The 17,210-nt window shown below is 52.2% G+C and overlaps 2 protein-coding genes across 2 annotated transcripts in view; one reads left to right on the top strand and one right to left on the bottom strand.

The window, feature by feature from the left end:
- UNC5D (unc-5 netrin receptor D) overlaps positions 1-17,210 on the bottom strand; it is a 340,661-nt gene that overhangs the window by 229,247 nt on the left and 94,204 nt on the right. The gene's annotated exons all lie outside the window — the stretch shown is intronic.
- DUSP26 (dual specificity phosphatase 26) lies at positions 7,907-15,608 on the top strand. The gene is made up of 4 exons (XM_058042517.1): positions 7,907-8,092; positions 11,987-12,259; positions 13,557-13,765; positions 15,090-15,608. Exons 2-4 carry the CDS (start codon positions 12,081-12,083, stop codon positions 15,287-15,289), a joined length of 588 nt encoding a protein of 195 aa, XP_057898500.1. The 5' UTR covers positions 7,907-8,092; positions 11,987-12,080; the 3' UTR covers positions 15,290-15,608.

The raw sequence follows: 17,210 nt of genomic DNA, 5'->3' as shown, positions 1-17,210 counted from the left end.
CCCACAGATGTAGAGCCTGGAGCTGTCCTTTCCCAGAGCTGTGGGCATCCCTGGGGTCAGGAGAACCAAAATTTGAGGATTTTACATTAAATCTATCATTTCCGTGTTCTGTATGCCATGATGAGTTCCTAGAGCTGTCCATGGCCATCCCTGGGGCCAGGAGAACCTAAATCTGTGGATTTCCCATTAAATCCATCATTTCTCTGTTCCCATCCCCGAGGCAGGAGAACCCAATCCTGTGGACTTTCCATGAACCCAAATCTGAGGATTTTCCATTAAATCCATCACTTCCCTGTTCTCTGTGCCATGATGAGCTCTGTTCCCATCCTGGGGTCAGGAGAACCCAAATCTGAGGATTTTCCATGAAATCCATCATTCCCCTGTTCCCACCCCGGGGCCAGGAGCTGTTCCAGGGAGTCCAGAGCGCATCCCAGGAGCTTTGGGAGCTCTGTCTGGAGCCGCTCGTTCGGGAGGCTGCACTTAATTAAAGCTGCCAAATGGAGCAATCAGCCAGGGCTGGGAGCTTCCTGCAGCCCCAGCTGGGTGGAACAGCAGCTTCCCAATCTCCCCATTTATCTGGTTGTGGATCCACAGCCATCAGCTCCAATAATCCTCCAGACTTTGATGGGTTCATTTGGAAAGCACCCAGACGACAATGGAATCATTTTGATTTTAATTTCATTTATTTTGCCTCACTTTCCATCTCTGGGGGAGAGGGCGTTCATGCTCTGGTCTCAGAGGATGCAGGGTGGGCACCAAGGCTGGAAAAAGGGCAGGGAGATGATTGGTGGCGTTTTTCAGGTGAGTTCCAGCTGAGGGAAACCACACAGCAGAGTTTGGGGCCGGGAACAGCAGCTGAGCTACAGAGCCTTTGAAAGCCTTTGAAAACTGATATTTTTCCAAAAAGGAAAAAGCTTCCTCTCAGCTCTCACTGCAGGCAAGGCCGGGGGCGGGGGCATTTTACTGTAGTCACAGCTCAAATCACGGCTAGGAGCTGGCAGGGGTGGCACCAGGCTGGCCTTGTTTTGTGTCCCTGACCCTGGCAGGGGTGGCACCAGGCTGTTTCTGCAGGGGTGGCACCAGGCTGTTTCTGCTCTGTGTGTCCTATTCCTGGCAGTGGGAGGAGCCAAGCATTCCTGCCCGGATATAATCTGGGGATTCTGGAACACCAGCCAAGCATTCCTACCTGGATATAATCTGGAGATTCTGGAACACCAGCCAAGCATTCCTACCTGGATATAATCTGGAGATTCTGGAACACCAGCACGGCTTCTGCACTGGATTTCTCAGAGGAACAGCAGCTGCCCCTGGATCTTCAGAGGAAGACTCCATCCTTCTCTACAGGATCCCTGCTCCAGCAGAACCACCCTGACACTGCAGGAGGGCTGGGCCACAATTCCAATGGGACTGCTGCCAACACCCTGACCCACAGGGTGTCAGGTTGGGTTCTGACTCTGGCAGTGTTGGTTTAGTTCACTGCATTGTTTATTTTATCCTTTTATTTTCTTCCCTATTAAAGAACTGTTATTCCTGCTCCCATAATTTTTGCTGCCTGAGAGTCCCTTAATTTAAAATTTATAACAATTCAGAGGGAGTGGGGGGTTACATTTTCCATTTCAGGGAAGCTCCTGCCTTCCTCAGCAGACTCCTGACTTTCCAAACCAAGACACAGAGTCCGACACAGCTGGACTGGGATTGGTCATTAAATTAAAACAATTCACATGCTGGTGAAAAATTCTCCAAATCACATTCCAAAGCAGCAAAACAGGGAGAAGCTGAAGCTTTCCTGGAGAAGAAATCCTGGTGAAGAGATTTTTCATCAAATATCACTGTAACAGCGTGGTGGCTGCTCTGATATACACCAGCCCATGATCGGCTTTTATTCATTATTATCACCCAAAATTAATCCCCTGGGGTAAATGGAGGAGTTTGGCATGCTGGCATGGTTTGCTGGAGTGTTTTTCCAGCCAGACAACTTCCAGAAACTCGGGGAGAGCAAAACATTGGGCTGAGGCGAGGATGAGTAATTGAGGCTGGGATGGGAAGGTGTAATTACAATTAGCTGCACAAGAGCGTTAATCACGGCAATAATTACACGTCAGCGCTTTCCAAAAGGAAGGAGAATGGTGATGAAGTGCCCAAGTGGGTGACAAAACCCAGTAGGGGAGGGGTAGGAGGGGAACAGAGGCCAAATCCTGGATATTTCCTGTGAAAAATGCATGTATTTTATGATTGGCTTTTCGCAAATATTAAAATGAATATTATCATGTGTTATGTTCGAAAGTAATGCTGTGTTAATTCTCTTAAGTAGTGTGTTAAATATAGGTTTAGGTTATAAAAAAATGTTAAGAAACAAACGATGCTATGTAGGATACTTTTTTTAAGGAAAGGGCTTGCAGTGCTATAGCAGACACAGGACACCTGAATCTTTCAAAGAAAAAGAATTTCTTGCCCTCTTATCAGAAGAAATGAACTTCTTCCCACCTCGAAGGCACTGTTAAGACTCAGAGGAAGAAGCTGACACTGACCAGACAGAATCCTGTGTTTGAATGGAATTTATGCATCATGGATGAGGTGTATGAATATGCAACAGGCTGTTGCTTTTAAGGGTTAATCCTCTGTTAACGTGGGTCCTTTTTTGGGTTCATGCTGCCCAGAAAACTGTACCCAGACTGACTGTAACTCTTTGTCTTTGTTGTCTCATATTGTCCTAATTCAAATTGCCCAAATTATTGTTACTCTAATTACATTACTATTTTTATATAACCATTTTATTACTATTAAACTTTTAAAATTTAAAAACAAGCGATTGGCGTTTTTCACATTTCCCGTTGCTTCCAAGGAGAGCAGAGCTGAGGATCAGGCCTGAGCTCTGTCCGGGTGGATGCAGATGATTTTACCAGCAGGAATCAGAATTTGGGCTCCCAGCATTGGATTTCCCAGCTTTGCTAGGCTGGGCCGCCTCTGCTTGCAGCAGGGTTAAGCTCAGACCTGCAGCCACCTCCCCTTCCAGGACTCCACAGCCACACAAAGATTTTTTTGTCCCACAAAGGAAGCAGACCCCAGACAGACCCGGGTTTAGGGGACATTTGTGCAGCACAAGGCTCAGTTCTGCTCTGGGGCTCACTGGGGTTTGCCTTCAGTGCTTTTGCTTTTACAGGAATTTTAATTCCAGCCGGGGCTGGGAGCAGCCCCCAGAGCAGGGCCCTGGGCCAGGGATAGGACCCAGCCCCAGCTGTGACCCCTGAGTGACCCCTGAGTGACCCCAGAGTTACCCATGAGTAACCACTGAGGTACCCCTGAGTTGTCCCTGATTTACCCCTGAGTAACCCCGGAGTTATCCTCGAGTTATCCCTGAGTTACCCATGAGCTATCCCTTAGTTACCCCCAAGTAACCCCTCAGTTACCCCTCAGCAGCTATTCCTGAGTTATCCCCAAGTTACCCCTGAGTTACCCCTGAGTTACCCCCAAGTTACTTGAGTTATCCGAGAGTTATCCCTGAGTTACCCCTGAGTTTCCCCAGAGTAACCCCTGAATGACCCTAGAGTTACCCATGAGTTATCCCCAAGTTATCCCTGAGTTACCCCCGAGTTACCCATGAGTTACTGCTGAGTTACCCGTGAGTTATCCCTGAGTAACCCCTGAGTTACACGTGAGTTATCCCTGAGTTATCTGAGAGTTACCCCAGTTATCTCTGAGTTATCTCTGAGTTATCCCTGAGTTACCCCTGAGTTTCCCCAGAGTAACCCCTGAATGACCCTTGAGTTACCCATGAGCTCTCCCCAAGTTATCCCTGAGTTACCCATGAGTTACCGCTGAGTTACCCATGAGTTATCCCTGAGTTACTCCCGAGTTACCACTGAATTACCCATGAGTTACCCCCAAGTTATCCCTGAGTTATCCCTGAGTAACTCCTGAGTAACCCCTGAGTAACCCCTGAGTTACCTGTGAGTTACCCCTGAGTAACCCCCGAGTTACCCCAAGCTCTCTCAGCTCCCAGGGCAGTTACAGTTCCCGTAATTTATCTTGCATGAAATGAGCAGTGAGAGCGGCCTGGAGAAGCCAAGCCATTAATTCAGAATCGCTCCTGGACTCTGCAGAGCTGCAATTCCGTTCTGCTGTAAAAGTGATGGGATTTTAATGCCCTTTTTTTATTATTATTTTATTTTATTTTTATTTTGTCCTGCTGCAGTCACGGCCTCGGCTGCCCCTGAAAGCAGCTTCACCTCAGCAGTCACCTGTGAACAATTGAATAAGTTTGTAAATCCTGTAAATCCTCATCTTTAAACTCATTAAAGTGTGCCCAGCCTCTCCAGGAGCAGTTTGACAAACTCTCCTGAGCAACAAAGTCGTGTTTATTGTGATTATTATTACTATTATTTTTTTTTTCTCTGCAATATAAACACCATTACATTTTAATTATCTGCTTGAAGAGGAGATTTGAGAGTGAATCCTGCAGGAACCTGGCTGGAATAACAATAGGAATGTCCCTGGAGGGGAGAGAGAGGCACGCAGATGGGACAGGGTGAAGGTCAGGGCCATGAATCCCAGGGAAGTGGGGCTGGAAGCTGAGGGATCCCCCTCCAGGAGGGGATTTCCAGTTTTATCCACAGTTTGGGGGAGGAAGGGGCTGGCAGAGGTTGTTTGGGTGGTTTTGGTGGAAGATGGTGAAGGTGATTTATGTATGACCAGAGCAGCCTCCAGTGGCTGCAGCCGTGAACTTTTCCAGCTGAGGTTCCATCCCATCCCATGGATTCCATCCCATAGATCCCATCCCATGGATAGCATCCCATGGATAGCATCTCATCCCATCTCACTGATCCCATCCCATCCCATTGATCCTATCCCATTGATCCCATCCTATCCCATTGATCCCATTCCATGGATCCCATCCCATCCCATTGGTCCCATTGATCCCAACCCATCCCACCCCACCCCATGATCCCATCCCACCCCACTGATCCCATGCTATGGATCCCACCCCATCCCATCTCATTGACCCCATCCCACTGATCCCATCCCATCCATCCCACTGATGCCATCTCATCCCACTGATCACATTGATCCCATCCCATCGATCCCATCCCATCGTGTCCCATTGCATTCCATGGATCCCATCCCATCCCACCCCATGGATCCCATCCCATCCCATGGATCCCATCCCATCCTATCCTATCCCACTGATCCCATCCCATGGATCCCATGGATCCCATTGATCCCATCCCATCCCATGGATCCCATCCCATCCCACTGATGCCATCTCATCTCATCCCACTGATCCCATCCCATGGGTCCCACCCTGTGCATCCCATCCCATCCCATCCCATCCCATCCCATGGATCCCATTGATCCCACTCCATCCTATCCCACTGATTCCATTCCACGGATCCTATCCTATCCCACTGATCCATCCCATCCCATGGATCCTATCCCATCCCATGGATCCCATCCCATCCCATCCCATCCCATCCCATCCATCCCATCCATTGATGCCATCTCATCTTATCCCACTGATCCCATCCCATGAATCCCATTGATCCATTGATCCCATCCCATCCCATGATGCCATCTCATCTCATCCCACTGATCCCATCCCATCCCATGGGTCCCACCCTGTGCATCCCATCCCATCCCATCCCATCCCATCCCATGGATCCCATTGATCCCACCCCATCCTATCCCACTGATTCCATTCCATGGATCCTATCCTATCCCATGGATCCCATCCCATCACATGGATCCCATCCCATCCTATCCTATCCTATCCTATCCTATCCCACTGATCCCATCCCATGGATCCCATCCCATCCCATCCCATCCCATCCCATTGATGCCATCTCATCTCATCCCACTGATCCCATCCCATGAATCACATTGATCCCATCCCATCCCATGGATCCCATTGATCCCACTCCATGCTATCCCACTGATTCCATTCCATGGATCCTATCCTATCCCACTGATCCATCCCATCCCATGGATCCCACCCCATCCTATCCTATCCTATCCCACTGATCCCATCCCATGGATCCCATCCCATCCCATGGATCCCATCCCATCCCATCCCATTGATGCCATCTCATCTCATCCCACTGATCCCATCCCATCCCATGGGTCCCATTGATCCCACTCCATCCTATCCCACTGATTCCATTCCATGGATCCTATCCTATCCCATCCCATGGATCCCATCCCACTGATCCATCCCATCCCATGGATCCCATGGATCCCATTGATCCCATTGATTCAATTGATCCCATTGATCCCATCCCACTGACCCCATCCCATCCCATCCCACCCCATTGATCCCCTGGATTCCATCCCGAGTGAGGGAATCCAGCCTGCACCAGCTCATTTCCATTTCTCCTGGGTTCGTTTTTCCCACCACCCTCCCACTTCCCAATCTGAGTCAAACTTTTTGTGGGAAAGCAGCAATTCCAAGGGAAAGGGAGCAAATCCAGCCTGGAAAATGTTTAACTGAAACATTGCAGCGCTTGTGAAATCAATGGTGGCGTTTAGAAGCTGTCAAAACAACAAAAAAACTCTGCTTCAATCATTCCCTCTTTCTTATTTTATTTTTCTTACTTTTTTGAAACATTTTTTTATTTTTAAATTGTTCTTTTTTTAATTTTTTCCTTATTTTTTAAAACTTTCTTTCTATTTTAATTTTTCTTTATTTTTTAATTTTAATTTTTCTCTTTTTTTTAATTTTTAAATTTTTTTTTTTAATTTTTCCCCCCTCCTGAGAAAAAAAAAATATATTCCCTGCCCTTGACAGGAATTTGTAAATTGTTTTAATTTGGAATGGAACCATAGGACCATGGAAGGAGGTGATGTTTAAGGTCCTGCCCAAGCCAAGCCATTCCCTGCTTTGCTATGCCCACATAAATGCAGGGTTTATTTTCTTTACACAAGGAGAAAAAAATCACTGAGGCCTGGATGTGCAAAAAGGGAGGGGGGAGATGAGGTCAGATGGGGAAAAAATGCAAAAAAAAATTGCCTGGGAAGGAAAATACAAAAAATAGCAGAAAAAATACCCCAAAAATACAAAAAATATTGCCTGGGAAGGAAAAATATTAAAAAATACCAAAAAAATTACAAAAATATATTGTCTTGGAAGGAAAAATACAAAAAATTAAAAAAAAAAAAAAAAAACCAAAAAAACGAAAACCACCCCATTGCTTGGGAAGTAAAAATTTAAAAAAAAATTAAAAAATACAAAGAAAACATTGCCTGGCATGGAAAAATAGAAAAAAATAATTTAAAAAATACCCAAAAAATCACCCGGGAAGGAAAAATACAAAAAATAATAAAAAATACAACAAAATAATTTCCCTGGAGGGAAAAATACAAAAAACAACAAAAAAAATACAAAAAAATAATCGCCTTGGAAGGAAAAATACAAAAAAACCCAAATAAAAATAAAAAATTAAAATTAGAAATAAAAATACCAAATAAAAATTTAAAAAAATTAATTATAATGATGATGATGATGACGATGATAATAATGATGATGATGATAATAATAATAATAATAATAGTAATAATAATAATAATAATACAAAAAAAAAACCCACCAAAAAAATCCATTGCCTGGGAAAGAAAAATACAAAAAAATAATTAAAAAATACAAATAAACATTGCCTGGGAAGGAAAAACACAAAACCAAAGACAAAAAAACAATGCCTGGGAAGGAATAATACATAAAAACAACTAAAAAATACCCCAAAAAATCACCTTGGAAGGAAAAATACCTCAAAAAATTACCAAAAAAATACAAAATAATACACAAAACCCCAAAAACCACCAAACCCCATCAGCATTTCCTCCAGCCGTGGCTCCGGCGGGGCGCGGGGGAGGCTCCGCGGTGGCTTTGGGGACATCGCCGCCGTCGCTGTCGCTGCTGCGCGGTGTCCGCGCGTCCCCTCCGCGCCCAGCCCGGCCCGAGCCGCGCTGCCTCCGGCCATGTCATGCCTTAAAATAGCAGCTCCTCCATCCGCCTCCCTGCCTCCCTCCCGCGGCAGCCAGACATGGCCGACCGGAGCTGATCCCGCTGCTCCCGCTCCTGCCGCGGCTCCCGGCGCTCGCCCAGGTACGCGCGGGGGGCCCCGAACGCTCCCCGGGGGGAAAGCGAGGCGCGGAGCCTCCGCACGGCTCCCTGCGGCAGCCCACGGGAGGGGTTCTGCGTCCTGAGGGAGCGTTCGTGAGTCCTCGACCCTCCCTGAACCCCTCGGGAGCGTTCCTGAATCCTGAACCATCCCTGAGCCCCTCGGGATTGGTCCTGAATCCTCAACCTGCCCTGAACCCCTTGGGATCATTCCTGTACCCCGTGGGATCATTCCTGAATCCTGAGCCCCCCTGCACCCCATGGGATCATTCCTGAACCCCTCGGGATCATTCCTGCACCCCATGGGATCATTCCTGAATCATGAACCCCCCTGCACCCCACAGAATGATTCCTGCATCCCATGGGATCGTCCCTGCACCCCACGGGACCATTCCTGAATCCCGAACCCTCTCCCTGCACCCCTCGGGACCATTCCTGAGTCCTGAGCCTTCCCTGCACCCCACAGAATGATTCCTACATCCCATGGGATCATTCCTGCACCCCACGGGACCATTCCTGAATCCTGAACCCTTCCTGCACCCCACAGAATGATTCCTGCACCCCACGGGATCATTCCTGAATCCCTCGGGATCATCCCTGCACCCCACGGGATCATTCCTGAATCCTGAACCCTCCCTGCACCCCACAGAATGATTCCTATATACCATGGGATCATTCCTGCACCCCTCGGGATCATTCCTGAATCCTGAACCCTTCCTGCACCCCACAGAATGATTCCTGCACCCCACGGGATCATTCCTGAATCCCTCGGGATCATCCCTGCACCCCTCGGGATCATTCCTGAATCCTGAACCCTCCCTGCACCCCACAGAATGATTCCTATATCCCATGGGATCATTCCTGCACCCCACGGGATCATTCCTGAATCCTGAACCCTTCCTGCACCCCACGGGATCATTCCTGAATCCTGAGCCCCCCTGCACCCCATGGGATCATTCCTGAATCCCTCGGGATCATTCCTGCACCCCATGGGATCATTCCTGAATCATGAACCCCCCTGCACCCCACGGGATCATCCCTGCACCCCATGGGGTGATTCCTGAATCCTGAACCCTCCCTGAACGCCACAGAATGATTCTTAAATCCCATGGGATCGTCCCTGCACCCCACTGGATCATCCCTGCACCACTCGGGACCATTCCTGAATCCTGAACCCCCCTGCACCCCACGGAATGATTCCTGCATCCCATAGGATCGTCCCTGCACCCCTCGGGACCATTCCTGAATCCCGAACCCTCTCCCTGCACCCCTCGGGATCATTCCTGCATCCTGAACCCTCCTGCACCCCACAGGATCATTCCTGCACCCCACAGGACCATCCACCCCATCGCACGTCTCCATCCCCCCCATCCCCCAGCTCCATCCACCCCTATCCCACGGCTCCATGCCCCCCTCCTAGGGCTCCATGCCCCCCTCCTGGGGCTCCATCCACCCATCCCAGGGCTCCGTGCCCCCTCCCAGCCGGGCACAGGGCCCTGGCAGAGCGGGCGATCCCCGGTTCTGCCCCCAGCCCGGGGCCAGCCCTGCCCGTGCGGTGCCCGGAGCCTCTCCCGACCCTGGGGGGCTGCAGGGGGCTCGGGGGGCGGCTGGCAGCCCGGCCTGGGTGGGCACGGCTGGTTTTCCACGGCCGGTTTCCCATGCCTGTTTTTCCAGCCAGCTGTTTTTCCAGCCAGCTGTGGCCCTTATTGCGGCTGGAATTCTCAGCCCTCCCCGTGATCCAGCCGCTGATTCCGGGGCTGGGGCCGCGCTGCCACCAAGGTCACCCAAGGTTCCCGGAGCTCGGCCCTGCCCGGAGCTGTCCCAGCCAGGGTCAGAGCAGGAGGAGCCGGCCCTGGGGTGACGCCTGGGCAGGGCTGGCACACCCCTGGCACAGGGAAGGGACGTGGGGACATCCCTGGGCTCCCTCCGAGCTCCCCCTTGCCCTTGGCGCGTTTCTCTCTGTGTTGGCAAGACATGGCCGGAGGCTCTGGGGGCTCCTTCCTCCTCCTCCTCCTCCTCCTCCTCGGCTGGCTGGAGCCCCGGGAATGTCACAGAGGGACCGAGGAGGGACCGGGAATGTCACAGAGAAGAGATCGGGAATGTCACAAAGGAGGGACCGGGAATGTCACAGACGAGGGACCGGGAATGTCATAGAGAAGGGACGGAGGAGGGACCGGGAATGTCACAGAGGAGGGACCGAGGTCTGCCCAGCCGGGCAGGGCTGCGAGGCTCAGGTCGGCCCCAGGGCAGCTCCAGGGCTGCCTCAGCATCGGTGTGAGAAGGAGAATTTGTCATTTCTCCTCCTGAGGGAGGGGCAGCAGCGCAGGGAGCACAAAAACGCCGCTCTGACCACACCTGGCAGCGGGCAGGGCCCTTGCAGATGTGTGACAGCAGCGGATGATGCAGATCCGTGCCCTGCAGGAGCTGCTGGCTGAAAGCAGCTTGCTCATGCCTGCAGTTAACCCTTCCCAGCCCGGAGCAGCCCCGGGTGCTCCCGAGAGGCTGCAGGGCCGTGCCCGTGGAGGGTTAAATGTCATGGACATCTTTTTATGAAAAATCCTTTCCTTAGGAATTTTTCCTCCTGAGAAGCTGAGAGGCCTCAGGAACAAAATGTAAATAATTATTATCTGCTGCTGTGGAATGCAACAGGTGCATCTGTGATTGGTCTCATGGGGTTGTTTCTAATTAATGACCAATCAGTCAGCTGGCTCGGATGGAGAGTCTGAGCCACAAACCTTTGTCATCATTTGTGACCGTGCTCACAGGGATGAGGGAAGGCTTAGGAGGGTCTTGGGATGAGGGAAGAGATGAGAATCTGACTCCATGTTTCAGAAGGCTTGATTTATTATTTTATGATATATATTACATTAAAACTATACTGAAAGAATAGAAGAAAAGGTGCTCATCAGAAGGCTGTCTAAGGATAGAAAGGAATGATAACAAAGGTTTGTGGCTCAGACAGAGTCAGAGCCAGCTGACTGATTGGTCATTAACTAGAAACAATCACACGAGACCAATCACAGATGCACCTGTTGCATTCCACAGCAGCAGATAATAATTATTTCCATTTTGTTCCTGAGGCCTCTCAGCTTCTCAGGAGGAAAATTCCTAAGGAAAGGATTTTTCATAAAAAGATGTCTGCGACAATCATTCTTTGTTTTTCTATTCTCAGCCAGCCTCCTGATGAAATCCTTTCTTCTATTCTTGTAGTATAGTTTTAATATAATACATACCATAAAATAATCAATCAAGCCTTCTGAAACACGGAGTCAGATCCTCATCTCTTCCCTCAACCTCAGGCAGTGAACACAGTCACAGGTTAATGCTGCCCCGCAGGGTTTTGTGTCCCGGCCAGGCTGGTTGGTGCCGTGAGGAATCCTCCACCTGCTCGGGGCTTTTCCTGGTGCCGTGCCCAGCCCTGGCCGCCTTTCCTCGCCTCCCAGCGCGGGTTGGCAGCGCCAGCCCCGAGCTGGCAGCGTCCCCTGGCAGCAGAGCCACGGGAGGGGCTCCTGGGCAGGGCAGCGCCTGCCAAGGCGGCCTCAGCCCAAACCGCGGTGTCACTGTAGGACACAAAAGAACACAAACACACACCGCTGCTCTCGAGGCGGAGAAAAGGGACGTTTATTTTCTGATTCCAACATTTACAGTTTTCCAAAAGTGACAGCGGATTGGAGGGTGACAGTGCCACCTCTCCAGTGACACTGGACAATCCATCAAAATTCTCCTCCTCCGTGGAAGAATGCAAAACAAGGAGTTATTTACAGAAAGTGTGCGAGAAAGTTCGCTACAAGAATGTCGACATCGGAAGGCTTAGAAAACCTTAAAAAATAATATTAATAATTATCATTATCATTAATTCCCCCCTCTGCTCCCCGACAGGACCGTGGGTGGCAGCAGCAGCAGCAGTGACCCCCAGGCCCCCGTCCGGCCTCGCCGTGCCCTCCGGCATGCCTGGTGGGGCTGGGCAGCGCCCATGGCTTTCCTGTCCAGGCTCTACAGGAGCAGCAGCCGCTCCCCGAGCCGCGCCCCGCGGGACGAGCGCGGCGCCCACCCCATCCTCAGCGTCTTCGAGCTGGAGCGGCTGCTCTACACCGGCAAAACCGCCTGCAACCACGCCGACGAGGTGTGGCCTGGCCTCTACCTGGGCGACCAGTGAGTGTGGCCAGCGGCACGGGCTGGGGTGGTGTTGGCGGGGAGGAATGGTGAGGAGGACTCAGACCGCCAGGATTTTGCATCCAGCTCTCTCAAGCCAGGAACGTTTATCCAGGACGGCCTTTCCGGTGTTCTGGGATGCTTTTAGTGGTCTGAAGTGTCCCCTGCCTGCTGTAGCTGCTGTCCCTGCAGAGATTTAGCTGGGACAACTGAGGAAGGAGCTGAGAGGGCTGTGCAGGGATGGTGTCCATGGGGCCAGGGTTGTGAGATCACCATAAACCCAAAGACCTCAAAAATGTGCCAGGTTTTACATCCACCTCTCTCAGCCAGAAGCATTTACCCAGAACAGCCTTTCTACCATTCTGGGACACTTGTAGTGCTCTGAGGTGACCTCTGCCTGCTGTGGCTGCTGTCCTTGCAGAGATTTAGCTGGGACAAAGGAGGAAGAGGTGTCAGAGCTGTGCAGGGAGGTCACAGATGGGTTGTCCGTGGAGCCAGGGCCATGAGATCGCCTTAAAGCCCAATAATCCCAAAAATCCGCCAGGTTTTTACATCCAGCTCCCTCATCCAAAAACATTTACCCAGAACAGCCTTTCCACCATGCTGGGACACTTTTTCTGCTCTGAGGTGTCCCTCCCTGCTGTGCCTGCAGAGATTTAGCTGGGACAAAGGAGGAAGGAGGTGGCAGGGAGGGTGTCCACAGAGCCAGGGCCATGAGAGTGGTACAAAACCCAATGATCTCAAAAATCTGCCAGGCTTTTACATCCAGCTCCCTCACCCAAAAACATTTATCCAGAACAGCCTTTCCACCATGCTGGGACACTTTTTCTGCTCTGAGGTGTCCCTCCCTGCTGTGCCTGCAGAGATTTAGCTGGGACAAAGGAGGGAGGAGGTGGCAGGGAGGGTGTCCACAGAGCCAGGGCCATGAGAATGGTACAAAACCCAATGATCTCAAAAATCTGCCAGGCTTTTACATCCAGCTCCCTCACCCAAAAACGTTTATCCAGAACAGCCTTTCCACCATGCTGGGACACTTTTAGTGCCCTGAGGTGTCCCTCCCTGCTGTTCTTGTAGAGATTTAGCTGGGCCAAAGGAGGAAGGAGCTGACGGGTCTGTGCAGGGAGGGCATCAACAGAGCCATGGCCGTGAGAGCGCTACAAAACCCAATGATCTCAAAAATCTGCCAGGTTTTGACATCCACCTCTCTTTAGCCAGAAACATTTATCCAGAACAGCCTTTCCACCATTCTGGGACACTTTTAGTGCTCTGAGGTGTCCCCTGCCTGCTGTCCCTGCAGAGACATCGCGTCCAACCGCCGGGAGCTGCTGCAGCTGCGCATCACCCACGTGCTGAACGCCTCCCACTGCCGCTGGCGCGGCGGCGCCGACTACTACGAGGGCACGGGCATCCGCTACCTGGGCATCGAGGCCCACGACTCGCCCTCCTTCGACATGAGCCCCTACTTCTACCCCGCCGCCGACTTCATCCACCAGGCCCTCAATGAAGGTGCCCCGGAGGGAAGGGGGAGGAGAAGGAGAAGGGATGGGGGAGAGAGGGGGTGGTGGTCTGGTGGTGGTTGTTTGTTAAGGGTCATGGGAAACAAAGGGGTTTTGAGGTTGGGATGGTGTCTCCTCGTGGGGTCACCCTAATGGTGTGTCCTCGTGGGATGACCTTGATGGTGTCCCCTGGATGGGATCACCTCAATGGTGTCTCTTCATGGGATCACTTTAATGATGTTTGCTCATGGGATAATCCCAGTGGTGTCTCCTCATGGGATAACCCAAATGGTGTCTCCTCACGGGATAATCCCAATGGTGTTTCCTTGTGGGATCACCCCAATGGTGTCCCCTGGATGGGATCGCCTCGATGGTGTCTCCTCATGGAATAATCCCAGTGGTGTCTCCTCATGGGATCACCTAGATGGTGTCCCCTAGATGGGATCACCTCAATGGTGTCCCCTGGATGTGATAACGCTGATAGTGTTTCCTCATGGGATCACCTCAATGGTGTCCCTTGCATGGGATAATCCCAGTGGTGTCTCCTCATGGCATCACCCTGATACTGTCCCCTCATGGGATGACCTCGATGGTGTCCCCTGGATGGGATCACCTCGATGGTGTCTCCTCATGGGATCACTTTAATGATGCTTCCTCATCGGATAATCCCGATGGTGTCCCCTGGATGGGATCATCTCAATGGTGTCTCCTTGTGGGATGACCTTGATAGTGTCCACTGGATGAGAAACCCTGGTAGTGTTTCCTCATGGAATCACCCCAATGGTGTTTCCTTACGGGATCAGCCCAATGATGTCTCCTCATGGGATAATCCAAATGGTCTCCTCTGCATGGGATCACCTTGATGGTGTCTCCTCATGGGATCACTTCAATGATGTTTCCTCATGGGATAATCCCAATGGTGTCTCCTCATGGGATGACCTTGATGGTGTCCCTTGGATGGGATCACCTCAATGCTGTCTCCTCATGGGATCACCTTAATGATGTTTCCTCATGGGATAATCCCAACGGCGATCCCTCATGGGATAATCCCAATGGTGTCTCTTCATGGGATCACCCCAATGGTGTCCCCTGGATGGGATCATCTCAATGGTGTCTCCCCATAGGATGACCTTGATGGTGTCCCTTGGATGGCATGACTTTGATGGTGTCCCCCCATGGGATCACCCCAATGGTGTCCCCTCATGGGATCACCTTAATTATGTCCCCTCATGGGCTGAAAATGTGGGATTCATGGGCTGAAAATGTGAGATTTCGGGGCTGAAAATGTGGGATGCTCCTGGCTGTGCCGTGACGTGGGCGCCGTGTCCCCGCAGGGAGGATCCTCGTGCACTGTGCCGTCGGGGTCAGCAGGTCGGCCACCCTGGTCCTCGCCTACCTCATGATCCGCCACCACATGCCCCTGGTGGAAGCCATAAAGACAGTCAAGGACCACCGCGGCATCATCCCCAACCGCGGCTTCCTGCGCCAGCTGGTGGCCCTGGACAACGCCCTGCGCCTCCAGAGGAGCTCCTGAGGGGCTGCCACTGTGTGAGCTCTGCCCGTGGCTCCCCCACAAACCCCCCCAAGCTCGGGGGGTCCCCCATGGTCCAGCCCAGACCCTCCACCTGCACTCCTGGCCATGGTTTCCTTCCCAGCCCCACCTCACTGGCTGCTCCATCCCCGTGGCCTCCAGGGAGCCTCCAAGGCTTTGTTGTCCCCCCTGGCGTTTGTGTCCCCAGCTGCCAGGACAGCTCCGTGTCTGTGTTTGTGGCGATGTCAGGCGTGGTGTGCGGGTGTTTGGGTGTTCTCCGTGCCTCGTGCCACCCTGTGACAATAAAGGCAGAGCTAAGGAACGGCCTGGACGTGCCTGGTGGGACTGGGGACAGCTCGGGGTGGCATTGGGCATGGGACTGGGGGACAGAGCGTCACCTGAGTGCTCGGGGTTGAGATGGACCCGAGAGCCCCCAAACTCTCAGGCCAGGGATCAAACCTGGGATCCTGCTCGGTGCCCAAACCTGGGATCCTGCTCAGCGCCTAAACCTGAGCCCCTGCCCAAAACCTGAGGTCCCACCTAAACATGAGATCCAGCTCAGTGCCCAAAGCTGAGATCCCACTCAGTGCCCAGACCTGAGATCCTGCCCAAACCTGAGATCCCACTCAGTGCCCAAACCCGAGATCCTGCTCAAATCTAAGATCCTGCCCAAGTCTGAGATCCTGATCAGTGCCCAAAGCTGAGATCCCACCCAAATCTGAGATCCTGCCCAGACCTGAGATCCCACCTAAACCCAAAGATCCCACTCAGTGCCCAAACCTGAGATCCTGCTCAGCGCCCAAATCTGAGGTCCTGCCCAAACCTGAGATGCAGCTCAGTGCCCAAAGCTGAGCTCCCACTCAAATATGAGATCCCACATGCACAGGGTGAGCGGACAGGGGTGAACTGGGATAACCCTTGGGACATGGGACAGGCCAGGGATGGAGCTGAGGTGAACCGGGATAATCCTGGGAATACGTTCCCTGTGCTCAGGGACAGGCTGAGATGAACCGGGACAACTCTCAGGACACAGGACAAGCTGGGGAAGGAGCTGGGATGACCTGGGATAACCCTCAGGACACGAGACAGACCGGGGACGCTGTCCCGGGATGCGTGGCCCCGTTTCGGGAGGGAATCCCCGTCCCCGCGGGTGCTCTGAGCTCCCGACTGGAATTTCCCGGGATTTCCCGATCCGTGCCGTTTCACACCCGCCCTCGGCCGCGGTCTCACCTCCCACAGCGGAGCTGCGCCGTCTGCCCGGAGGATTCTCGGCTGCAGGAGGAGCTGGGAGCGCTCACGGTTTCCACAGACAGCGAGTGCGGGGAGAGGCCAGTTCCCGGCGGGAATCCGCATTCCCGAATTTCTGCCCGCAGGAATTGCGGGAATTCCCGGTGGGAATCAGAATTCCCGAATTCCTGCCCGTATTTGCTGGGAATTCTCGGCGGGAAATCAGCATCCCCACTTTCCTGCCCGCAGGTGGCTGCAATTCCCGGTGGGAATCGGCATTCCTGAATTCCTGCCCGCGGGAATTGCAGGAATTCCCGGTGGGTATCAGAATTCCGGGATTTCTGCCCGCAGGAATTGCAGGAATTCCCAGCAGGAATCGGCATTCCCATCGGCCCAGGATCTTGGGCTCTGTGCCAGCGTCTCTGAGCCCCCTGGCAGGGGTTCTGGCAATCCAGGACAGACAGAGGGATGTCCTGAATTCCGACAGGATTGTACAGTTTTGTGTCCCAAAAAAATGATTAAAAGGATGATTTTTAACCCATCTGAGCTGTGGGTGCTATCAGGGGACCCCAGAGGGGTGCTGAGCCCCCAAGGAGGGGACACTGCTGGCTGTGACACTGTAACGTGGTGACAAGCTGCCCGAAATACACCAAACTGCCCCCTAACTGTGCCCAAATCAGGGCAGGACCCCCCCGCC

The sequence above is a fragment of the Melospiza georgiana genome, chromosome 31 (genome assembly GCF_028018845.1).
Source record: "Melospiza georgiana isolate bMelGeo1 chromosome 31, bMelGeo1.pri, whole genome shotgun sequence".
Lineage (NCBI taxonomy): Eukaryota > Metazoa > Chordata > Aves > Passeriformes > Passerellidae > Melospiza > Melospiza georgiana.
The sequence above is the reverse complement of the archived record's forward strand: the minus strand, read 5'-3'. Positions and strand labels throughout refer to the sequence as shown.

Excerpts from the sequence above, each read along its gene's own strand:
- DUSP26 (XM_058042517.1), top strand. The coding sequence starts at position 12,081 with ATGGCTTTCCTGTCCAGGCTCTACAGGAGCAGCAGCCGCTCCCCGAGC. Across the intron at positions 12,260-13,556 it reads GGCCTCTACCTGGGCGACCA|AGACATCGCGTCCAACCGCC; the intron begins GTGAGTGTGGCC and ends CTGTCCCTGCAG. Across the intron at positions 13,766-15,089 it reads CCACCAGGCCCTCAATGAAG|GGAGGATCCTCGTGCACTGT; the intron begins GTGCCCCGGAGG and ends GTGTCCCCGCAG.